The sequence below is a fragment of the Hippoglossus stenolepis genome, chromosome 17, assembly GCF_022539355.2.
Source record: "Hippoglossus stenolepis isolate QCI-W04-F060 chromosome 17, HSTE1.2, whole genome shotgun sequence".
Taxonomy (NCBI): Eukaryota; Metazoa; Chordata; class Actinopteri; order Pleuronectiformes; family Pleuronectidae; genus Hippoglossus; species Hippoglossus stenolepis.
The window spans coordinates 19,101,819-19,128,097 of record NC_061499.1 but is presented as its reverse complement, the minus strand read 5'-3'; the positions used below and the strand labels follow the sequence as shown (position 1 = coordinate 19,128,097).

Sequence of the window (26,279 nt, the reverse complement as noted above, 5' to 3'; positions counted from 1 at the left end):
TATATGTAAATCATTTGGGTTTAATATGGCAATTTTCACCAGCAGATAGAATCAACACAAAGGGATTCAGTCCAGCTAAGTAAAATAAACGCACCAGGTGGAGATCAGGACACTGCGAAGTTACACCTCTGATTCATCATCAAAAATTGTTGATGGTATTGAGACAGACCACGAACACATTCTCGTCAGCTTTAGTAGTGAACAGCATCTAAAACGGGCCAGACAGCAGCAGCACACCAGGCTGTTGCATTTGTTGCATTTGTGAAACACATCCACATAAAGACACAGCCATCGGCAGGAAATCCTCAAATACAAACAGTTACAGAACATCGTTTCGTTGCGGGTACAGTATGTGAATAAAGTCTGGTTATCATACAGGTAGCATGTATGACACAGGGATTCTACTACGACACGGTATATATACAGCAGTAGCAGCAGCAGAGGGTCGATGGCTGACAAACTGTGGCCCCTCGCTGTGTTTTTCCGCGCTCTCTCCGTCTTGCGTCCTTGTTCACAGCTCAGCTCATGTGTTGATGAGTGTGAACACAGTCCGGTGAGGCAGAAGGCAAGTGTGCTGCCGTTTTCAGCGCTCGAAACACATTGCGGTGGTGTTGCTTGATGCTCGCTCCCGTGCCCAGGCAGCGGGCATATGCTGTTGACACCATGTGAAGCACGTGTGGAGCCTCACGCAGACAAAAAATAAAAGCCCTGCAGAAGTTTACGCAAAAACTGAGCGCTTCTCCTGACGAGATTGTAGGATCTGCAAGTGCAGGTTTGCAGAATGTTACAAAAGTTTTTTTTTTTCTTCTTTTACATTTTACGCAGTGATACCCCCTATTAAAACTGAGGAAATATCAGTAGCCCAGAAGAGTTAATATTGGTACTTCACAGAGAAAGAACACAACGTTCTTGGCTATTAACTGCCGCTAGACACATTTTCAGAGGTTTGGAAAATGAAGAGACTTTAAAAAGCAGCTTAAAAGGACATCGCAGACTTTTTTCGGTACAATAATGAAACAGTGTGTACCTTGTTGGCAGTGGGAAACTATTCTCTACAGGAATGTCTCAAGATATGCTATTTCATATTATCACCTTGCACCACATGGACACCTACAAAAAGAATCAAATCCCAGGTCGTTGTTGCTCGGTTCAAAACAGTCTGGGTAGGAGGGGTTAGAAACTGTACATTTACAATGCAGATAAACTCTACAACGACCTCTGATTCGAAAATGTTTTGTGGATAATACACACTTAGTGTAAAAGCATAAGAGAGCGGGAGTTCCCAGTTTTCTCAAATCTACTATTTGCATCTTGAAAAGGTCTGAGGCAGAGCAGGCTGCTGTCAAACCCCTTCCTGTCAGCATAATATGACACACATCACGACAAAACACAAATCAGCAGGAAATCGTACATCTTCTAGTTTGACTTAGGAATTCCTTTTTCTTTAGTTTTAATTGAATCATACAAAAATAGTAGTGAACAATCTGTCACGGTCCTTGTGATTCTCAGTTTAGTGTCAACAGTGGGTGTATGACTTACACACACACACACACACACAAACAAACTCAGTGGTTCATAACTAGGTAACGTCTGACTGTGTTCAGATGGTCCCAATGAGTCCCTGGCTCCTGGCCTCAGTCATTGGGGAGTCGGTCCGTCGCTCTCCCTCCGTGGCTCAGCTGCTCTGCAGACAGACTGACTCTACACAGATCGTCAAGCCTTCGCCCGCAGGTCACTCCCCTCCATCTCGCTCCTCATCCCGTCCCTCAGGTGATCTCTGCAGGTCTCCAGGGAGGTAAATAAACTAGTCTCTACGATCCCTCTTTCCCCTCTGAGCCCTCCGGCGGCGCTGGGGGCTCCTCCGCCGTGGGCGACTGGGCCCCTCCCGGACCATCTGCACACAAAAGCCCACAAGAGACGATAACAAATACAGTATGTTGCTGTTATTTTCAAGGGCAAATGAACTTTCTAAAGCTTTGGTTGATCAATACCAATGACTTCATGGTTATTACATCACCAGCTGTTGACATTTTTTGGTTGAGAGTCATTTTACAGCTTCTATTGTGTTAATAAACATGGCAAATATTGCTAGTTATTGAGCAATGAATCTATTGTGACTGGCTTGTGAGTTTTGACTATAATAGCAAGATGTTAAAAAATAGGAATTACTTTCAAACTCGTGAGGATGACTCCCGAATGACAAATCTACAACTGGTTGAACCATCACAGAAGTTAGTAGTTTGATGACCAGATGCAAACAAAGTATAGTGTGAAACTTGGTAGAAGGATGCATTATGGGTCAGGAAACCGACCATTACATTTTGGTGCAGATCCGGATCAGGGGGCAGATCTAGTAATTTATTCATTTTATTCAATATTGTGAGATGGAAAATGTTTTTTTAACATTTTAACCATTTTTCCAGGGAATCATTCATTTCGGGGACTGATATCTATGAGAAATTTTCACAGCTCTGACTTACTTACCAATTTATTTTAATACCCTCACAATCATACAATTGTTAAATACTCATCAGTTCACACAGAGACAATGGTCTTCTTTAGTATTCACTAGGTTTATCACAAGGACAGGCAACAACAAAGGTAACTATGCCACAATGTGCATGTTTTCTATGCTACTAAAGTCTCTAGTAAATACTGTATTTAGAATAACCCACACACACAATAACTGGTGACAAGGACATAGTTTCAGTACCTACAATTCCCTCCATTCACATTTGAGGGAGGGCGGTCTGTGTCATGTATTGATAAAGATCTATCAACATACAACAAACAAGTAAAATGAATCGTTATTAGATGAGGAGCCTACAATTAAAATAATGCAGATACTGTTTAATGCAGGACACTTTTATGTACTTGTCAGTTTTGAGATTTTGGACCATTTTGCTGCAACAATGAAGATAAAACATAAAACACTGCGTTGCGTCTTAACCCTGATGTCCGGACTGTGCACGTCACATAACGTTACACGTTGTGTAGCAGGTTTAAACATGTGTCTCATAAACTCTAGACTCTAGAGAATCAAACATACATAAAGTGAACATCAGTCCTCTACGTGTGTCCTAATAACTAAGTGGAAAGTGAGCGCAGGTCAGAGGAGTGAGGAGTCAGACTCAGACAGAGACACATACAGGACGACCTGAAGCAGCGCTGTGCCACAGCAGGCAGGCGCTAATGTCTTCAATCTGCTGCGGAGATCAGGTGCTATTCTTCGTGTTTGTTATGTCTGAAAAACTGAAACTGTGAAAAAAAATGGCATCCCACTAATGAGATATGGCGTGTTAAAAGTCAGAGCTAAATTCTTGACAGGCAGCCTTTTACATACTCAGGTCCTCAGATGCAAACAACTTTGAGGAGACGACTGAAAAAATCAGGAAAACTAAACAACAAAATAAATTTACAACCTAATCCCAGTTTTACTTTGTCTTGTGCTTAATACTAAAATGTACAAAAAGTACAAATAGTCAACTTTACCTTCGAGGGACATCTCAGCTAGTTTAAGAGGCAGGTCTCCAGGGTTTACGCCTGCTGGAGAGCCCAGGATGTCAGGCAGCGCGTTTCTCCTCCCCGAGCGTCCCGAGGAGGCAAAGTCCAACACCGGCTCTACTTCCGTCATCTCAGGACACCTGTATGATAGAAAGACAAAAGAGTGTACAGTGTTAATATTTTATGCCGTTGAAAATAGTGCTCTCCAACTTTTGGAATTCATCAAATAAGGGCAAAGGAGCTTGCAACAATATTTGGTAAAGCAGGTCTCTGACATATATATAAATATATATATAAGGGACTGTTGGGCCTTGGTGGACGTATGTACTCAACTGAGTGCCATAGATAATTGGATGTATTTCAATGTACATTACAGTTATCCAGGGTATTAACTGAATTATCATTATCAGTCCACTTACAGTATTATTGCTTTGTTGCTTGTTGGACAATTAGCTGACAGCAAAATTGGTACAAGAAATTTGTTTAATATTGAGAATGTGCATTATTATTGATATATCGTACAATGAGACAAATTACGGTTCAGTCTCTTATTTTAATCACTATAAACATGTGAATGTTAGCTTGATGCAGAAATGACTGATATGAATAACACAGGATTTAGTGTCTTATTTACTTTGGTGGTGTTTGCATGTACTGTGGAGAAACCCCTGTGTAGAAAGTAACCATACACCATGCTTCAAGTACATTTTAAATGATCTGGTTAGCCCATTTCTTTCCTCCACACTGATGTTTACCACGCTCATTTTAATGTGATTAGTTTGGATTGAATGATTGATCTCAGTATCAGTGATACAGAGGCTGACAGCAGCACTGATGTCTTTATCTGGACGAATCTCAGAAAACAGAATTTGAACGTCAAATAAGAGATTTATCACTGAAGCGGAGGATGTGTCTGTCTGGGCTCATGGCAACGCTGGTGACCGGCTGAGTTACAGACACACACACAAAGAGTGAGCCGGTGTTGCCATGGCAACAATACAGAAAAAGCACCACTGGCAGGTAAACATATGACTTGAATCCATTCTTTCACTATCTCACATGCTCTTCCCAGTCTCCCTCTTTTGTTGTGTTGCTTTGCTTTAAATAACCAGGCCATTCTGTGGAGCAAAATCCCATCTCCCATCGCCCTCTCACAACAAAGGAATGACATCTGAGTTAATGCAGCTCAAAAACCCAACACACACACACACATGCACACACACGTGCATACACAAACCTGACAATGCACGCAATGTAGATCTCCAGTAAAATGGCCACAGGTTGGCCATCTGTTAGCCTCAAGCGCTATTGTAGCTCAGACATGGAGCTCATATGAGCCACAGTCATTCACTGCGGTCCATTTCTCACAATAATACCACAAGCATAATGTCCTTCAGCACTTTGACACAATTGCATGTTGACAGTGAAACCAGTGACTCGGCACACAGAGGCAGGAGTGATTGGTTAGAGTAGGACAATGTCAGTTCAGTGAAATAACAGTATCTGCCTCGTTTAATTTGAAAAGGGGCCGCATTTTGAACCAAATATATCATTATCAATTTAATTGTGCTGCTTGCAATTACAAAAATGACACACACACACACACACACACACACAGACTGAACAGGATAAACATAGAGTGAGATACAAATAATTAATGCACTAATGATTTATTGATGTACATTTTTTTACTCTGGTGCCCTATTGAACGCCCTCACAATAATATAACCAGGACCATAGCCAGTCTTTGTATATACACTTAGGTATATGGGTACGTTTTATAGCTAATTGTTTATTTTAATTAGTTAGATTAATTGATATTTAATTTATATAAATTATAAGTTTATATAAATTGTTGTGTTGCTGTCGCATCACAGCAAGAAGGTACCTGATTCAGATAACCCCTCACCATCTCCCACCCTGCGACCCGGCGGTATAGTGGATATATATAACGGATGGATGTATAGTTGTCTGTATTTGACATTTGTTAACATTAAGATATTAATTATAGATAAAAATATGATTCCAATTCATCTTCATTTGAATGAGCCAAATATTGATTTATGAAATCCTGAGATTGATTTATTTTGAAATACTGTGGAAATGCCACAAATCTCCGAAACCATTTATTGGCACATCACCTGGATTCACAAAAACGTCTGATCCAAATAAACAAACCCCAAAGATATTTGTGATGAAGTTATGATCCAATTCTCCACATGTACAATAAGATGTGTTTTGTTTACACTGGCTGCCTGGTGATTTGATTTAAATTCTCAAGTTGTTTTTTATAACATATATGTGATATATATATATATATATATATATATATATGTGTGTGTGTGTTTCATAAATGGGTTTCCTTTACCCATTCAGGGTTGTTGACAGGACGCAGAGCATCTGCACAACACTCTCTGCACTAAATTATATAAACACTTGTTGGTAATGTTACATAAAAAGTCCATTGATGTAACTGCTTTGGATTAAATTCTTAATGTAAACATAAATATTTTAATGATGCACCAGGTTAGAGGGTTTTGTTAGCAAAGAGAACAACATTTTCTTAGCTTAGCATCAGCTAGACGTAGCAACTAGTGTCCCCCACCCTCGTACATTGATTTCAGGTCCTCTTGTTTCAAACAGACAGTAAGACAGTATCAAGACATGATGATTGTGTTCTTAATAGGATAATGTAAAGTCCCTGCTGCCTTACACCGTAAGTTCCAGTAGAAATACTAAGGACATGGCCTCAATGTCCTCGGGGACAGATACAGCATTCTGAAGTTTGTTTCCACCCCAGGAACCTTCACCCAGAACTGGGAACATTTGCAGGAACTCCCTTTCCACTATAGGGACCAAGGCTGGACAGCATTTTACTTCAGCCATGATTTTTAGCACCTGTAGCTGTGTGAACAGCTTTATAAATATTGTTCTCTTGTATCGACATTAAGAGACCTTACAAGAGATGAGCCGACGATGAAGTCCAGGACCTCCTCAGGATATTTGCTGAGGATATTCAGAGGAAATGGGAAATGGCGTTTGTACTGTCTGCATCCAAAGAATCCAGACCATAGTTTTCCACAGGCCTCACATGTCAGAGCTGCTCTTTGTCATGGATTAGAGGCCACAGTTCAAACAGCTTTGAAGCAGCAGAAACAGAAAACACTCTGGTCTCTTCTTCCTGCTTCAGCTGTGTGACAGGCTTGTCAAGCTGAACAGCTAATTATCAAAGAAAAGATGGGATTTTACTGTTAATCTGGATAATTAAAACTGGACTGGTTGATATATTCACTTGCTATAGTGTCAGCTCTATATTGACCTTTTTATTTAATACCACATACTGGCCAAAAATCACTCACTGCTGATGTGACGGCTTCCAGTTTGTTGTGAGAGGATTTTCCTCAACAGCTTCAGGGTTTTAGTCCGCATGGATAACCTGCAGTGGCAGCAGATTAGAGATTTTCAAAGTAAATATTAACGACTTAACATCAGTGTAAAAGACCAGCTTTCAGTGGTTTCAATCCAGAGACATCAGTGTCAATAACGGCCCTAGAAAACCACCAATAGTCTTGTCCTAATTAGAACATCTGGTTGGTAACTTTCATTAAGCTGTTGCAAGAACCATTGAACCGGCAGTGACCCGTCATCTGAACAGTTTTATTTTAGCTGCTTACCCAACAACAGTTTAGATGGGATTATCTTGTCAAGAAAATTGACCTAGTTCCAAAGATGTCCGTGCCGGGTCAGTCACACACAGGAACAAGCTGCAGGTGTGTTACGCAACAAGGTCGGGTTATAGAAAGTCTTTTGATGGAAGGACTGCCAAGAGGTCAAGGGTTGTTTACAGAGATGTTGCAGAGATGCTGACTACAAATAAATACAAAAAGGCCATCTTCCTGTTTTCTTTCAAACATGTGATAGGTCTGCAATTAAATAAGAGCTCATTAATGCTGCAAATTGCTACCTGGGCTATTTCTAAGCAGAGCGACCTCTATAATTTTGCAGCAAATTATACTGCATGAACTTGAAACATCCTCTGTCTTGCAGGGCTATTGTGTAAATAATCATGCAGCTAAAATTATCCTCTGATATTTTGCCAGTTGGACGTGTGCAAATGAAAAAAAAGCCCTTTCACCCGTCTTCCGAGTGTTTAACGGAGCAGACATGTTGAATCACTGAACTCAAGCAGCCCCTCACATTCAGTGTTGAAGGGTAATTCTGACCACAACAGCACAGGATATTGTCTCCAATCAAACGGCACAGTGCTCTCAACACCAACGAGAGCGGCTCTATTCACGAGAAGCTTCGCTGGCTTTTCAAGAGATTGCCAGCTATTCTAAATGGAAATACAGCGACCCTGAGCTAGACAGCTCGTCACTGACAGTGAATGGAGGTTTTCAGCACCACGGACAGAGCAACAGAAAGACGGCGAGGGAAAAACAAAAAGCGATGCTGAGGGCTCGATAACTTGGCAACCAAAAAGCAGACATAATGCTTCTTCTGTTGTGTAGAAAATGTCAAAACCAGCATTTTCTCAAGAACCTGGCAAATAAATAGTCCCATGGTTCAGTCAAAAGCTGCAGACCTTGTAGAACATGACTGGAGACCTTTCACTGTTAAAGGTTACACATACTTTCTATATTCCAGTCGCACATGCCCACCAGGCCATTCATACTAAAACGAGGCTCTGTGTTGGTTTGGTGTTCCTCACATGCGCATCTGATCCCACATTTCAGGAGGTAGAGTGGTTGTACCTGGAGAATGCGCAGTCGACGCGTACAGTTAGCACAGTAACACATTTTCGGACATCCACATAGCCGTCCGTGCGTACCCTTATGGACATGGTTTGATGATAGGGCTGTAATTTCTAAATGCGAACATTCATTCCAAGTCAAACTGTATTGACCTGTTCTATTTCAAAATGTACAGTCTAGAAGGAAGTCAGACAGTCTGAAGTAGTTTGTCTCCTGATTCTGCAGAGGGCACTCACTATCAACTTGACCTGTTGCATGTTCTCTTGAGCTACCAGTAAAATAAGCCAGTAATGTTGCTTGCACTGTGGTCCATAACGTTTTAAGCGTTCACGCAGACAGTCAGACCTCATAGTTTCAGCTGCAGTTGTGGCATCAATGTAATTCTTTCTCTCACTTTCTCTCATTCACACTTTAGTCTGTGTAGCGGTATCTGTTGTGTGTGAGAGTGACCTTCATGCGTGTGCACCCCGTCACCCCTATAAATGTAATTAATTCTGTGGGAAACGCTGAACGTCATGTGTTGCGCGGGGTGGGGTTTTGAATATATTCGGACAAAAAGTGTGTAATGTCAAATACGTTTGAACTTGATTTTTGGAGGAACTGACAGCCCTAGTGGATGAAGACATTTACATCACGAAGACCATATCAAACTCCGTTGTATTGTATTGTATTGGTTCATTGCCTAAAAAGATTCAGTGTAACAAATCAATTTATTTATACTTTTGTTTGAACCAGTACAACACTGACACATTATCAGTCCTCGGCTACGCAGTTAGCAAGCAGTTTCCTATTTTCACCTGCAGCATGACATGAAGCAAACATAGTAAATCATCTGGGTACATGTTTGTGTCCAGCTGATGAATGGAAGTCCAGCAGCCACTCTCGTTAACCTCTCCTTCTGTGTCCACCCACTGTTGACAATGATATCTGGCTCTTTAACAGCTAAATGCACCACTGCATCCACCAGCTACAACTGCTGTGTCTGGGCAGGTATTACACATGGCTTATCAGAGCCTTCTCTATTGTCAACAATACCACAGCAATGACCCCAAAGATGCTAAAATGCCCGGTGAAGGTGAGGATACTGCAGTCTTTAATAGCTCTCATTGAATTTGACACTATAAAATACCCTTTTTTTTTTTAAATACATGAGGTAATTTGATGTGTTTGGAGCTGCTATAATATTTAGTTTTTGCTCAATTATGAGACTGAGTTGAACAAAAAACACATGCTGGTATCTTAACAGAACATACTGGTCAGCTCACTGGTTTCAGGCTTGGAAAACCTACATCAGAACATGGGAACAGAATCAAAACTCATAGGGCTGGGCAATAAAGCAATATCAGTAATTACTGCGGCAAAATTTTCATCAATAGCATAATAACAAAAGTCCAATATATATATCGATATAATGCTAAATGCATTGTTCAAGCATAGTGAGGAGGTATAACACATAACTGATATACCCCAGAAGGGTTTCTGTTCATTTCAACCTGTTAAATTTAAGACTTTATAAAACCTTTTATACACCACAATTAATCAATTATCAATAAAAGTAATTAGATATCGATATAATTATTGATATATACTGATGTGAAATTTCTATCTCGATATAATTGTTTTGACTTATCGCTTAGTCCTATCAAAACTCTGTTTTTGACAAGTGTTGAACCGTTAAGTAGCATAAAAGAAGCTTTTAAGGATGCACCTGCTGAACAATAATGTCGAAACAACGATGTTTGAAAATGTCATGTCCATTACAGTCAGTAGTTATGTCAGAAGAAATGTGGCATGTTTTATTCATTCTCATCTCCTCGAGTGATTGCAAACACTTGGAAACAGTAATGTGTTTTTCATTAAACCAGGACAAAGCGTCGGGAAAACCGCTCTCAAAATGGGTCAGGAAAACTCTGATGTCTGATTCTCGTGTCTCAAAAATTACTTTTTTTACAAAGACAAAGACCGCAGTTCCTTGAAAACAGCAGTGGAAGTCACAATCCCGGGCTCTGACTGAAACTGTATGAGATCATAAATCTGACATTCTGCTCAACATACGTCTTTAATCTCATCTCTATCAGCCTGTGCAATATTCGTTCATCACTAACAATGTCTGTGAAATACTGAAAATATCCATTCCATGCATGTATTATTTATTCTTCCAATTTTCAGACTCCAAATTTCAAAATTGAACAAGCTCTGGAGTTGCTTTTGGGCAGGGAAACCAAAGAGCCTTGGTTGTCCTGCTTTAAGGAACCGGTAACCATGGAAAAAAGCATACAACAGTTAAATGAAAAAATCTGACAATGGAAGTTCATTCTTAACCTTGGGAACACATCTGCATAAAATATTCTTCCCTCAAGGTTTATTTTCTAACTTTTCTTTTCCTAAAGCATACGACTGTGTCTCTTAAGTAAATGTGACCACATGAACTCCCTCCTGCTTGTCAGGATGATCAACTGCATCACTGAGGCCTCTGCGATTAATGCGTTAATTTCCTGTTAATGTTCAGTTTTCTGCCAGTTTTTCTGTTCACCTGTTTTCAATTATCCCAAATCATCAAGATCTGACATTCTTGTATTTATACCCCCTGTGATTCACTTCCTGTTTGCCAGATTGTCTGTTCTTCTGTACGACCTAGCCAACTGGTTCCTTATGGTCTGTATTTATACAGTGCTTTGCTAGTCTTGGTGACAACTCAAAGCACTTTACAGTACAGTTGTGTGATGTAACCCATTCACACATACATTCATACACTACCAGCACAGCCGTCAGGGGAGATGGAACCAACCGACCTTCTGGTTAGTGTATGACCTGCTTTACCTCCTGAGCCACTTCTTCCAACTCTTCCAACGATACCTGGTTTGTGCCATGTTAGTTTTTGTTCATTGACAAAGGTGAGAAATACTTGCCTTTAACTACGCATAAGCACCATGGCTGTCTCGCATACCCTGTGTCTTTACCTCAGAAATTAATGCGAGGCATACACAAGATGCAATACCAACATAAAGGTAGGGGCAGTAGCGAGTCCCTGACAGGGTCATTGGGCACATCATGAGCAAAAGAAATGGCAGAGCTGCATTGGTAGAAGAAGAAAAGTAAATGTGCAGTTTTCCCAACGTTTGTGATTTAGGGATCTGACGTAACAACTATGAAAGCGTGATCATCCCTTTTTCTGTCTTAATCTTAACATTAGCCAAACTGAAATTTTCTCGAGTGTCGCCATCTCTGTTTATGATTACTGCACGCAAACCCAGAAGTGATAGAAAGATTGGTCTAACTCAAAGATCACGGAGCAGAGTGATCTACAATCGTTAGTCTGAGTTCTTAAGGTGTGGCCTCTACTGGAATCCTGCATAGTACCGAAGCAAGAATGTGAACAATAACATTCACAACACAGCCGGTTTCACGTACCCATGGTTTAACAGAAAGCAGGCCTTCCTTGTTGGGCAAGTACACTTTGGAACTTTGGACTTCTTCTCATTGTTTTGTGTGATCCTTGCAATAGAAGCAGCTTTTGTGTTTTGGCCATCACAGATATTTAACGCACTATGATGCAAAGAAATATGATGCTATGCAGTTCAGTATGGTGCAAATCATTCACTGTGTTTTCCTATATTCTTAAGTAAAATATCATACCAAAAACTGGCACTGTTATTTAAAAAGACAAATCCACTGAAGATGACTTCTCTCCAAACAGGAGACAATGACAGCGATCAGTTCTCTGAGCCAAGCAGCCTGGTCCTGCCGGTGCCTGAGGCTGACCTCTATTCTGCTTCTCATCAGTCTCAACACACAGGGAGGCAGCCACAGTCACTGCACAGACCACAGCTTCAATATATATATATACGATACGAATCAGTGCATGTAACACATGAACCAGCAGTGATTCAATCAAGCATCATCACATTATCTGGTGATTTGTGACATCGTTTTAATTACAATTTCTCTTTATAGTGATCATTTCACTCTGTTCATCTGTCTCGTTAATTACACTCATGCTTTCACTAATAACAAGGAATGATAATATATTCCTCACCAGACAGCCTCGCCACAGCAAATCCAAACCCTATGCGTCCATCCAGTGTGTGTAGTCTTAGTGCTGCCACTGTATCCCTCCCCGCTCCTATAGTATTAGTCAGACAGAGGAAGACTATGGGGGTTTAGGTCAGAAAACTGTCTGCCCGCCTGACAAGTCACTGCAGAAGAAATTATGTTTACACAGTCGGCGCAGACACGAGAAGTTTTGGATGAATAAATAATGCCTGGGATTAAGTCCCTTGCTATTTTTAGTCGCTCATACCCTGTGATTATTCCCTGTCCTTCTCCCCACTTTTTTCACTGTTATCCTAAAGCTTAACGTGCTCTAGCTGCCATGGAAACCGCACCATTGTTATGAAGGCAGCTGTATAGTGGAGGAGGGGAGCCGGAGAAGACACAGACTATCTTTAAGCTGCTTTGGTTTTTTTCTGCTCATGGACAAAATGATGTAATGCTGACATCTTGATTTCAGCTTAACATGAAGTTGCTGGAGCCTTCGCTGCGATGCTATTTTACAGGAACACAATAGAAACGGTAGAGCATGTGGGATGTGAAAATTTATTAAATAGAAGAATAGAAAATGCATGAGATGATATGTATGCAGGGGCAATACTATCACGGTATATGTACAAAAATAAACATCTGCGAAAGAGTTAGAGAGAAATTAAACAGGCTTCACCCATCATATTCACATTAACAGGTGCACAGGAGGGCAATGCACAAAAACATGGAAGGTGAAGCACAGCTCTGACATCAGCGCTTGATATTTTTGAAAGGGCCGTTTTTTTCCTCCTGAGCAGCAGCAGTAGAGAGCGAGAGAGAAAAGCTGAGAGGTGAGACTGATCTAATGAGACGGCGTGATCACAGCGTCCCCTCAGATCTCACAAACATCCCGGGCAGATCTTCCTGCCTTCTCCGCTGATCCGCGCAGATCTTTTTCTCACTATGGCTGCCTTGCTTTCATGTTTCAGGAGCCAGTTCACGCAGACAAAAACAAACCAGCGCAAGGCTTCCACTTTGTAGATAATTTGCTGGGTGGGTGTGGTGGGGGGCTTGAGGGAAATCTTGTCTAGTGAGACAGCTCTGTGCGTGTACAGTACAAGCTGAAATGTCTTGAAAATGAAAGGATTTTATCAAAATTCCGTCTGTTAATATCAACCTTTTCACAAAGAATCTGACTGATGTGACCTGTGGTGGTTGGAATTCTGATGCAAAGGTTTTCCATCCAAATAATAACTGAATTCTGGGGGGATCATTCAGTTGATTTTTTGCAAAAACCCTTCATCCAAGCAGCAACTGTCCAATCGTTATGCAGCAACTGTAAACTACAGGGAAAACTTTCAGGCAGATCACTATGGCAGAAGTTTGTAGGGTGTCCATATTCAACCTTTCCAAAAACAAAAGCACAACAGCTGAAGTGTAACAGGGACTTTGCTCTAATATCAGCTGCAAATGTTAGCATGCCTCGCTAACTGTGTTAATTCCAAAGCCAAGGAACGTGTCACATGTTAACATTATTACCATAATGCTAACATAGAAAACATCTGTTCGGGGAGGTTATGTCATGTTAGAAAATGCTGTTGGCCCTCATGGTCAAAAAGATCTCGAATCTTGTCTTTCCACGTTGACATCTCCGTTGCGTCTTCTATAGCTGCTTTCAGACATGCTCTGAACTCCGGAGAACCTCAGGACGTGCTGTAAACTAAATCATGTACTCACCACAGCGTAATTAATACTTTACATCCTGCTGCACCACCATCGCCTGAATCCTGCTGAGCATTTGTTGTGGTTGTGAACACGCTAAGCACAGAATTAGGCTTACGGAATTAGCATTAATTAGCTAGCTACAGTGGATACACTTAAACCATTGCTACAAACAAGAGCCCTACTTTTGACAATAGTAATATGAAAATGTTGAGTGTTAAATTTGCCACATCGCTGCAAACTAAACGTGGGACATGCTATATTGGAAAGTATGACAGGTTTAGAAGGTTTAAAGAAAGTTCAGTTCTTAGCTTCTATTTGTTTTATTGTTTAACAATGTAAACCAACACATTTCAGAAACATTTTAGAGACTCAATCTGCTGAACATAATCATTGTTATTGGTCTCAGGAACCTCCTACGACACCAGAAAGGAAGTTAAGCACTCAGATGCTATAATTTATACAGCTCAACTGTTTCCAACACTATATTGGTCCAAAGAGCAGTCCTTCAAATAGCATCCATAAGCAAACTGCCCTTTCTGTAATCAACTGCATGTTCAATAACAACAAGCCATTTATACTAAATTAGGCTGACAAAGTGGTCTCCCCACTGCCAAATATGAGACAGTTTGAGCAGCTTTCCAAAAGGGTCAATCACAACAACAGAGCACCCAGCTATTTAAAACAATTAGCACATTTGACAGAGAGCTGTAAAGAATGGCTGGCAGGCAGCGCTGACAGAGGCCTCCAGTTCTAATTCAGCACTGATTAATACAAATACTGACCCCACACAAGTGGCACTCCACTTCCATCCATTAGAGCGGTCAAACATGAGAAAATTACATTGTTCTTACCCAACAAGAACGTCCTATTTTTGGTGGGCGCACACGTGACACCACTGTTGCTGTTGATGTTGTAACCCTACTGTGAGTCTGTTTAGACTGGGTGAAAGTAACAACAGGTTCTATGTCTCAGGCTGCATCCACAAACAACTGGCATTAGCCTCGGCTAGCAGTGTAGAAGGCAACATGGATAATCAATTACAAGCGTTGCTGAACGTGTTGTCTTAGCACTTAACTGTTGTGAAGTGAAATTTTATATTTTACAACTGCTGTCATGTGTCGAACACACGCTAATATTTAGGAAATCTGATTCCCGTGAACACGCACATGCCCTGTGTACGAGTGGTCATGTGACATGTGTTTTCAGACCTGTTAGTATCGATGGTGAATAAACACTCGATTTTACAGAGATCGTTTTAGTAGTACAGTGTAGTATGGATGTGGCCTCAGTTTCCCACGTTCCCCCGTTTGGTTCGATCGCAGCTTTTGAACGGTTGCATGTCTTCCATGATTTCTGCAGAAGCCTATTTAAATAAGAAGCAATGGACACATTTTTTTTCCTTCAACATATATTGAGGTGAATGTCGATTGCTATCTGCTTCTCTTTCTTTTCATGTTATTGTTCTGTTCAGATGAAATGCTATTCCTCAGGGGAGGAAGGTGACAGCAGGAACTTCCCTGTCATCAGCATCAGAGCATCTTCACAGCTTATGTGCACCCCAGATTGTGTGTTTTAAATAACACTGGTATTTTGGCCTGACTTTCAAGGTCTGTCCATCTTTGGTTTTAGAAGGATTTATGACACTTGTTTGGAGAGCTTACTGCACTTAACATAATGAGTTGTCAACCTAAGACATACACGGTGATACTTTGGTTTCATCATGCAAAAAATGTGAGGTAGAGTTTAAAAGGACTCATTCATTGTGGCTTAGCCTTCATAAGGAAATTATTATCTGATGTGCATCACCAATCAACATCCATATACCTGCTTATAAATTATAGCAAAAATAAGTGCCTGACGCTTGGTGCCATGCCACGCAATCACAGTTTTGGGACACACAGTATAGCCGGCTATCATGCTAACGTGCAATGCTAGCTATCAATACAATGCTCAAGAGAAGTACAGTACATGGAAAATAAAATCCACAACCAGATGAACAGACAAAAGGTTCACCAGCTGCCTCTGCTTCCACGGTCACATTGATGTGATTTGATTGGCTAGCGGCTGCGATTGAGTGTTTGTTTAAACATGATTTGATTGGCTGGTGCCTCCGAGAAATGCGACAGAAGTCAACCACTGAGTCCTGTGTACCAGTCGTCCCTTGGACTATAAGTAATAATCATTTTAATAACCAATTCATCTGACAATTATCTGCTATTGTTTGGAAAAAAACGCCCATCAGATATCCCCAGTGGCCAAGGTGACATCTTCAAAGTGTTAATTTCGCCTAACTGACCATCAGCCCAAAACAAAAAGATACAGAATTTAGCCCGAATCTTCACAGTGGAGAAGCTGCAAATGGAGAAAAAACTTTTTTTCAGAAACCTTTTTGATAAATCATTTATTTGTTGTATGACTAGTTCTTTGAGCAGGTATTTAATTAATAATTTGTAGTATCGGCCTTCATAAGCCATAAATCTGCTGCAGCCCTAGCAGCAGTAAGGTCAAGAGAATAAATCTACTGATGCGTCACACGTGTCCAATACATATGTGACACCAGGAGGACAGTGTGCTGCCGTCACATCAATATTTCAACACAAAGCTTGTTGTTTTGAGGAGTGTAACCGAGGCCGTTCTCCACCCCGGGCACTCTCCTAACTAGACCATCATGTCAACAGCGATGCAGCCAGGGTGGCTGGGGCTGCACGTGCTGCTCCTGCACGCTGGCTACCACCCACGGGCCTCTGGCACTCTCTGACAACAAGCCTGGTAAATGGGGCATCGACGGAAATACACACAAACACTAACAGTACAAAAAGAATTCTGCAAAGCCAACACACACAATGCCACACTACATCAAGTGTCAAGTTCTTGTTTTACATTTGTGATTAAAGCGGCAAGAGAAGAGGATTTCATCTCCACCAGTTAGAAAGATCCCTCTGGACTTCCGCTTTTCTATCCATCCAAAAAGTCCAAACTCAACAGAGGAGTGACATCCTTTTCCTCTATTTTCACTTAGCTCCCAAAAATATCTCAACAGGGTGATGACCCTGATCAGATGCCATAGCCACCTCAGTTGGATCCATTGTAGGAAAAAGAAGAGGGCCACCTGCGATGTTCCCCTAAAACATTCTAGTGTCATGTGAAGTCTCTTTTCCAACCACAAGGAGACTGAATCTTTATGTCCACACTGTGACAGAGGTAAAATGCAACAAACAAAGGAAACTAAACTCACCAACATCAGATCTTCTGTCCATCTATGAATTGATTCTAAATACGGCTGCAGCTATCAGTTACTTTCACTTTGGATTCATCGGCCAATTACTTTCTTGTTTTGTCAATCAAAAGATGTGAGAAAAAAGTGGTTTATCACTAATTCCTAACATCCAAGATAAAACCTTCTTGAAATATATCACTTTTTCACAGTGGATTTTTCTGCGAATATTCTGCTTTATTCATTTCATCCATCGTTGTATGACCATCATGCAAAGTGCATTAAAAGATGCATTAATTGTTGTTGGGGATTACATGGCAGTAGAACAAGCTTAAAACATTGCACCTATTATCATCTTGTAAAGTTGTCATGTTGAATGTGTTGGCAACAAGCTCTGTACTTACATTACCAATCATTTAGAGAAGTGTTTCTATCAATCAGATCAAATTTACGTCCAACAAGAACAGCACTCAGAGAGCGCATAACTCTGCCAAGGCCAATGCCCTTTCTTGCCATGTTAAAAAAGGGGGGGGAAAGAAATTGATCCACCCCTAATACAGATCTGCACCAAGATTTTATCAGGTCTTCCATGACCAATACCACATCCGTCCACCAAGTTTAATGGTTATCTGTCCAGTAGTTTTTGTGAACTTCTACTAACTAACAGACAAAAAACCTGTGACAACTTCACTCCTTTGAGGAGGTAATAAAAAAACAAAACAATTTGAGGACGCCAATGTGTAAATTTGTCCGGTGCAGCTTCAGAGAAGACACCATGCTTGACAGTGCCATCAAAAAGGGATTCAAACTGCTTTTGCACCTCTCACCCTCTCACTGCCACCCCACTCGCCAATCAGCCGAATGAGCTCTTCAGATGGACGATGTCTGAACGGTTTTGAGATGCCGTGCCTGTTTCTAGGGCAGATGAAATTCCATGCAGTAATTAAGGGGTAAAAGGAGGCAGCTGATGCTATTGTGTGGGGTAATACACTGAAAAGGTCACTGATCTGTGGACTGAATGGACGCCTTGGGAATTACAATAAAGCCTTTGTCTCTGAAGAGGAACCCTCCCATCTCACCTATACTGTATCCCTTCCCATCTAATCAGCATGGACAGGCTGGCAGCAGTAGAGATGACATTGACGAACCAGTCCTTTCCCATAGAGCCAGGTGGAGGCATGCTGGGGGAAGTCTATTGAGTTATGCTGCCCCCCCCTTCGGGCTGGGCTGCAGGGAAAATGGGCATGGAGAAGTTGAGGTCAGAAAAGTCGCACACAGCGTCTGAGGGGAAGCAGTTCCACTCTGTTCCTATTACCATCCTCTGTCCTCTACATCTCTGCACAACATGTCTGGCATCTGATATGTCTCCCACACCCAGATGGGCAAACAATTGACTGACGCGTTTCATGACATAAGTAGCCATAGCCAAATGGCAGCCAGCCATGGGTGACAGTAAAGGGCAATGAGCTTTACAGACGCCCCAGAGCAGACTAAACTCTTTATAGGTCACCGGTCAATACAGAGGAATAATGGATGACGAGCATTTATCCAGGCAAGTTACTGTTTTCATCCTCAAAGGGGCAAAGCCCCCAATCAATGGCAATTGAATTTGGTCGCCGGGTGGTAGAAATGTGACTGTCAACCCTTGGCTGTCGCTTATATTGCTGCAGAGACACGTTTAAAATATGCAGAATACTTTTCTTTCCTTAATTAGCAATTTTACAGCTGATGAAAAAAAGAACCAAAACATGTGCCCACTTTTCATCTCAACAACTTACAGCAACTGTACTGAGTTTCCACAAATACCTAATTTCAAAACAAGCCAAACTTCTCAAATGCTGAATGTTGTGTGAACACAAGCTGGTATAACAAGAACCCCACTGAAATACAATAGGAGCAGTAGGAGCAGTAGAGGCCTGATGATCAGAATGAATGTCACCCATTTTGTTTTATTTTGGAGGGGTTGTTAGCAATCAGTAGTGGAAAAACACATCCAATCGCCTGCATCATTACGAAATAGGGTTAATTAGAAGTTGGTAGAGCAGTTAAAAATACACTACTTTAAATTGGCTGCCTCTGTTAAGTTGGCTTAAACAGCCTAAGTCTCTTTCAAGCAGATATCCGTGTTTTTGGCAATTTGTCCGTCACTATTTTGGCTCTGTAGGTTGGACAGGTTAGTTGTGTGTTGACACACTCTGTCAAATTTAATTTAGTGTAAGCTATTAGGACAGTGTGCAGATCTTTTGTCTGGCTTTTTGCCTTCTTGATCCATGACCTGTAGAAGGTGGTATGGAGGTTTTCTGGAAGCTGGTGAAAGGAGAACTCAGGCAGCAGTACTGCTTAGAGAGAGAAGGGAGTATCTGTGGAGTTAGACAGGCACTATTCTCCTGTACAGATATAGTGTAATATACAATATACATCATATATAGTAGCATATACAGTAATGTGTGAGGATGGTCAAAAATTCCTCAACAGAAGGGATATGCTTAACAAGACCAATCAATGATTTGAATAAAGCGCCATCCTATTTGCTTTATGTGCTTGACAATCTTTGATGTGCCATTTTGCTTCACAAAACAATGATTGTGATGTTTTCAAATTGCATGTTTGACTATCGAAAGCTGTGTTTAGACCGAAGGTGGATCAAAGTCAGTGAGAAGAAAGTCAGTGCAAAGACCTGGTGGATGAACTGAAAGATTCATCTGCGTAACTCGAGTGACAGATTTGCACAAATTGCCATCTTACAGCTAACATCTGTATGAATAGAATATTGGATATTTTGGGTTAAAAAAAACACAGATGGTACAGTTTCAGGTCAAATTCATGCAAATGACTGGTTCTTATGTCTCTCGTGCATATATTTCAAATCTGACATCAGAGACATTAGTTTAGTTCAGTTCAGGATTTTTGTGTAATTCCATAACATTTCATTGATATTGATGTAAGATATGCGATGTGATATGCATGTTATGTGTTTTGTATTTAAATACCAACACAAAACTCTTTGGATTCAGCTCATAAATATCAGTCAATCACACTGATTGAACTCAGCTTGAATACACCTTGTTCATCTGTCCATCATGGCTCTTCAATGAGTTAGATAAGGGATGAAGATAAGCTGCTCAGTAGTGTTGGGGCCACTGGAGATTAAGCAGATTTTATTGGTAAAGCAGTTACCTGTTTGCTGATTACAAAGGCACCCTTTGTTCCCTGTAAAATCTAAAGATAAAGCTCACTTTAGTTGCTCAGGACGTTAGCAATAGAGGATTGAGCAGCCATACACGTCTGGCACCTCTGGGACTCCAGAATCAGAATGGATGGGTGGAGGGCACGCGGTGCCATGTCATCTGTCTGCTTTCATCTGTGTTAACACACGGTGACATGAGGCCTTGTTTCCAAGAAAGAGCAGGATGTGTAGGGAGAACAGATGATAGGAAGCCAGATAATTCACCCAGTGGTGACACAACAGAGCTGCGACGACAGTGTGAGCAAGGTACCGTCACTTCCCACGACTAAATATTAACTAAGGAAGTTTAAGAGTGACATGATCTGACTGTATTGCCCAGAATATAACGCTGCTGCTCCCACACTGCTCCATAAAATAGTTTTCACCATCTTTAGCTTTATTTGGTTATTGCTAATCTCAGAGCTATTTGGGGCCCAGTTCATCTAAATCTCTTACAATACATTTATGTTTTATTGTAGATTAACTTAAAGCTTTATAAACAAAAAACTTTTCATCGCCAATAAATCAAGTTATTATTTGTCATTTTAAAAAGTAATACCACAACAGAAAATGATCAGCAGTTCCCTTAGGATCTATGAATTTGCTTTTCCACCTGAATTATTTACCATTAAGGCTCATTTATGCTGCCTTACAAAGGAAAAGAGACACGTCCACATGATGTAAACATCACTGCCCACATACTTCCAAGCATCCTTTACGTCGGCATGGTTGTTAAGCAATGCATTCAGTAGAGGGCACTGCAGTCTCGAGAGTTTCTGACAACAACAAACTTGGCGACGGTGGAGGACGTTGTGATAATGTAAGAAAGAAGCAAAAAGCGAGCAGCCTATTTGTCTATGTACCTGGGGGCGAAGTAACCAACAAGTCCTTCCTCAAAAACTTCCGTCATGGTTGAAATTTCTTCCTCGAGTCCTATATTTGTCTTGCTTGCACATCAGCTGCACTGTCCCCAGGAATTTCCATTGGTACATCTCTGTTAAATACATGGATTTGTAAGCTTTCAGAAACTATGTATCAAACATTGAGCATAAATGAGCCGTAAGGTTCCCTCTCCCCGCTCTCATGCAGCCACTTTTCCCGCTGCAGCACACTGCTGTTTCTGTAACCAAGGTCTAATAAGTTTCCTTTAGCACCAAATGGCAAAAAGTGAATGTTAGAAGCTTGTAAACATATTTCCTTTATACACCACATTTAGAACATATATGCAGTTTCATATAGGAACCTGCTAAAAAAGGCAAATTAATAAATTTCCATTATTGCCTCTTTTTTTTCTTTCTGGTGTCACATTCAACATCATAAATGTGCCTGAAAATTGGGTTCATAAACACTTGATATCAACATGGAGGCTTGGCTCAATGTTACCAAGTTTACATTTTTTACCTTTTACTTCAGTACCTCTTGTCTCTTTCACTCAGCATCTTGAGTTTCCCACACAGTGCCTGTAACCTGCCAACTTATTTCCTCTTCCCCTCGAATCAGGAGAAGCTCCATCACCTCACTGTCTTAACGATGTTTCATCTTGCATTGTAGCAAACAAAGAAAGATCCTGGCTGTTTATGAACCACACGGCCCTAACCTTGAGATAGTGTCATAGCATCGCATTGGAAAAGTTGAGAATGCCAATTGAGGCTGGAGCCGTTCAATACCCATGACTCAGTAGTCATGCGACCCAGTAATGAACCTCAACTGTACACTTATTCCCTGACGACAAGAGCTAGATGTTGGTATGTGTTACAGATTTCTTTCTCCGGCGTGACAGCAGCTATACTGGAGCACTCAGCAGCCAAAGAGCCAGACAGTGGTTGGCTGAGACCAAAAACAGGATCAAAGGAAAGTTGAATGAAGGACTAGTAATCTTCAGGTGGCCAGGAGCATGGCTTCAAATGAACATTAAAGTCACAACATGTGTGCTGAATGAATGAACAGGCAACGTTCGTCACATTGGGTCAGTGTTGTGTCTACTCTACTTAAAACGGCAGAGAGACAAAAAATTATCTTTTACTGAAGCTTAAAGGTAATACACAATATATTTATATTCATAACATTAAATCTTGGTATTGTACATCTAAGCAACGTACAATTAATACTTGAAACTATTCATTTATTTAATGCTTTTACATTTACTGTTTCCAACTGTTTTTCAAGTGATGCTTTCATCTAGACAAAATAAGCATTTGAAGGTTAACATGAGCAGTGCGAGCGAGCACAGCCCAGACGGCCAGATACAAACTCATCAGCAACAAGAAGAATTCAAAGAAAATTCAAGGCCCAGTATTTTACCCACACGGTCTGACTGACAGGCGATAACAGGAACACCACAGCAGCTGTGCCGAAGAAATGAGACGGATTTTCAAATACCACCTACTGCACGAGTAATTAACACAGAGTGAAAACATACAAGTGCGGGAGCTGAAGCAAATATTAAAATCTGTGCTTCTCTTTGAGAACATTTCCAGCCTCACATTCACCTGCACACACATGGAACAGCACTTAAATGTGATTAGATGCTCTCTCAAGGATAAGGACAATGAAAGGGCTAAAACACACACACACACACACACACACACACACACACACACACACACACACACACACACACACACACACAAACTAAAGTGCATTTCTTCGACACAAACTAAGGTGTTTTTCTGACTGAACCAAAGAAAAACCAAACCAAACCAACCAAATCATAATGATAGCAGATCTGATGACTATTTTAGATCTTCAGTGGTGACTCACAAACGGTTTTGGTGACAAATTGTGTGAAATGACATTTGGAATTTATATTTCAACAACTAAAATGAAGTATATATTTCCTTCGTTTGTTAAAACGGGAAAAAAAAAAAATACTTTTGCTCCAGTTTCTTAAATGTGAGACTGCTTTTCATGATTTCACAAATAGTTTAAGCATTAAGGGTTATGAGATTTTTTTAAGGAAGTTTTAGATATTGAGCTTCTCACTGTGGCCTATAAGTGGTCAATCATCCCTACTTTTAGCAACACAGCAAATCACTGCACACAGGAACAAAATGGCCCTTAGCTTTGGCCCTCAGAAACTGACATTATGTGAACTTACTTTCAATATAAATGCATTCTGTTCAAGTGTAACGGAAACCTTTTGCTTTTCTGCTGGTGTTGCTGGTTTTCCTTGAACATTTAAATGTTTAATGCTGGCGGATTCATTGCCAACATCTTAACAATTTCACCACATCCCGGTGCCAGTCTGAAGGTCACAGTTTATGCACCTTTAGATAAACCGATCCAGCTGATGCAGCCTCAGCACTGGGAACTGACAGGTGGAAAGTGAACTGTACCGTCGCTTTAGAATATTGCTCAGTATTAAGGAGCTTGCTGACGTGACTAGTGTGGATCACATCATTCGTTGTTTCAGCTCCTGTTGTTGTTTGGATTAGTTTCTGTGTTTATCCTCTGTGCGGTGATCATGGCCCCAGCATGTCTCACTGAGTCTGTCTATATTCTCCTGTAACCTGCAGCAGCTCCTCCAGCGCCTGTGGGAGTTGGATGTTGGAGGAAGCAGCAGCAGCAGCAGCAGCACGCAGTCTGGTGTCCTACCTGTGGAGCAGAACAGGTGACCGAGTGTATGTGCGCAACCACTCACCGAATGATCTCAGTGCGCTTCGCCGAGGGGGGATAAAAAAACCACACGAGCAGTCCGGAGTTGGAACTAGCCAGCAGACACCATGTTCAGCGGAGGAGGAGGAGGAGGAAAAGAGAAAGCGCAGCGTGTTAGGGAGTCCGTGCGCTGCGACACGTTACATTACACGGCTTCATCACCGCTGACGCGCCGGACCCGCGGCACAGTGGACGGAGCGGCGCCGACAGAAACACCAACAGCCGAGCGCTGCGCTGCGCGCCCCGCTCCAAGCGACGGGGAGGAGCGTCAGTGCGCACGGTGTTAGGCCGGAGGATACCGGAAGAGGGGACATGGTCTTCAAAGTAAAAGCAGAGCAGATCTGGAGAAAGAATAATGGAGAGGAGAGGGAGAAATACGACTTGAATTCTGTCCACAAGGAAAAGTGGCACATTGCAGAAAACCATTGGTGTTAGGATATGGAGAGAAAACCCAACATAGACATATTACACCCAAGTTGCATTAATATATATTCATAAATTACAACAATTTAGAACAAATTTTATAATTATACTTCAATTACAGTAAAAAGAAAAGGAAACAATCAAACACAGCCTACATGTAAATAATACAAAATAATTTAGTCACACATATAGCTACATTATATATGGATTTCAAAAATAAATAACGACAGTGCAGGTGAGGAAGAAATATGATTCTAATTATGATGAGTGGGACATTGCAGTAACATAAACCAATTATACACTAGTTGCATTAATATATAATCATAAACTACATATCAATAGACTATATAAAAGATTCTACTAATTGTACCATAGATCGCAATTACAACAAAAAGGCATTTAAACCTGATAATCATGAAAATATTTGACCCAGACCTAAAGCTACATAATATATGGATTTAAAAATAAATAACCTTGACAAAGTTCAAAGTAATGTATTCATCTCTGTGGGCCCAAAAGTTAAGATAATTCCACTGATGGATTTTCTGTCAGATTTGAAGCTTTCATCATGAACATACCATTTGCAAAAAACTATGTACTTCAAATGTGATATATGCTTAATATGCACTTATTCCGTGATTCTCTGTTCTCCCTTATGGCTCAGAATGCTGACGCGTAGTAACAAGGAGAAGAACATTGCCTCTTGCCTAAAGAGAACTTTACAAGAAGACTAAAGAGCCAGAGTGTGGGGCCAGAGATCACACATCAATGGATACAGTGGCTTGGGCATGTCCTCAGAATGGACCAGTCCCCTGCTGACATGGACACCGGCAGGTTGGGGGTCCTCGCTATGGACAAAAAGGATTGAGTAAATTAAATAATTCAGTGATTCAAAATACCTGAAAGCTTTTTTGTAGCCTGTCATTGCTATTGTACTAGTGAAGTATGTATTCTATTCTTTTATTTTGAAGTCCCATTACTACAGTTTCCTGTGTTATTCTCGCTTAATCCGGCTCTTTTCGCTTGTCGCTGCTGCTCAGAGGTTTGTACCATTGTCTCAACAGTAAGGGGTTTATCTCATAAAAATACAATTACATAAAATTGTTGATTTTTTTCATTTGATCGAATCCAATCACTGTGTAAATTGTCCTCACCTCATTCTAGCTGGAGAGATAATAAAACCAATGCATGTCTATTGTAGATACTACCTGATTTACAAGGTAACTGAGACAACTGTGTTTTACAGCAAAGGCTGCAAACGGTCAACGGTCTCTTTTACAGCCCCACTAACCTTTTACTGTTGTTAAATCAAGTCAGAGAAACTTGATAAACATGTGAAATCCATCAATATGACGTAATTGCTGCCAACAGGCTAAAGAGACACAGGACAATAACAGGGGTTTAACATACCCTGTTTTTAATACTACTACTTTTACAAAATGTGAAAGATAAGGAGCAGAATGTCTGTGATTTTAACCAGCATCAGTCCCTAATATGTGGACACTGGCATTACATAATGAGGCTGTTAACTGATTAACATTAATGGTCTAATGCTCATTATGGCCCTGCAGTCATCAGAAGCACAATCCTGATGTATCTGTGCTGCTGTCTGGACTTTGCATTGGGGCTGATTACTCACAGGTGACCACCTTCACTATGATTCTGAAGGTTAGACCCTCACAGATGGCCGTTTGCCCCCCTGCTGCTTTAAACTCACTCTTCTGACCTTCCCTGTCTTTCCTGTTTACTCACCGTACGC

At 41.0% G+C, this 26,279-nt stretch overlaps 1 protein-coding gene across 2 annotated transcripts; it reads right to left on the bottom strand.

Annotated features, from left to right (window-relative positions):
• On the bottom strand, positions 1 to 24,390 carry pkib (protein kinase (cAMP-dependent, catalytic) inhibitor beta). Of its 2 annotated transcripts, none has more exons than XM_035183548.2 (3): positions 24,084 to 24,373; positions 3,493 to 3,644; positions 1 to 1,894 (listed from the first exon to the last, which is right to left on the bottom strand). In XM_035183548.2, exons 2-3 carry the CDS (start codon positions 3,632 to 3,634, stop codon positions 1,812 to 1,814), a joined length of 225 nt encoding a protein of 74 aa, XP_035039439.1. In that variant the 5' UTR covers positions 3,635 to 3,644; positions 24,084 to 24,373; the 3' UTR covers positions 1 to 1,811. The 2 variants fall into 2 exon arrangements, with proteins under 2 accessions (XP_035039439.1, XP_035039440.1); XM_035183549.1 differs by lacking the exon at positions 1 to 1,894 and adding an exon at positions 1,903 to 2,773 and having other exon boundaries at positions 24,084 to 24,390.
• Positions 24,391 to 26,279: the final 1,889 nt, after the last annotated feature.

Coding starts and splice junctions, on each gene's coding strand:
- pkib (XM_035183548.2), bottom strand. CDS start 3,634: ATGACGGAAGTAGAGCCGGTGTTGGACTTTGCCTCCTCGGGACGCTCG. Junction 1,895..3,492: donor AGCTGAGATGTCCCTCGAAG/GTAAAGTTGACT, acceptor TTTTGTGTGCAG/ATGGTCCGGGAGGGGCCCAG.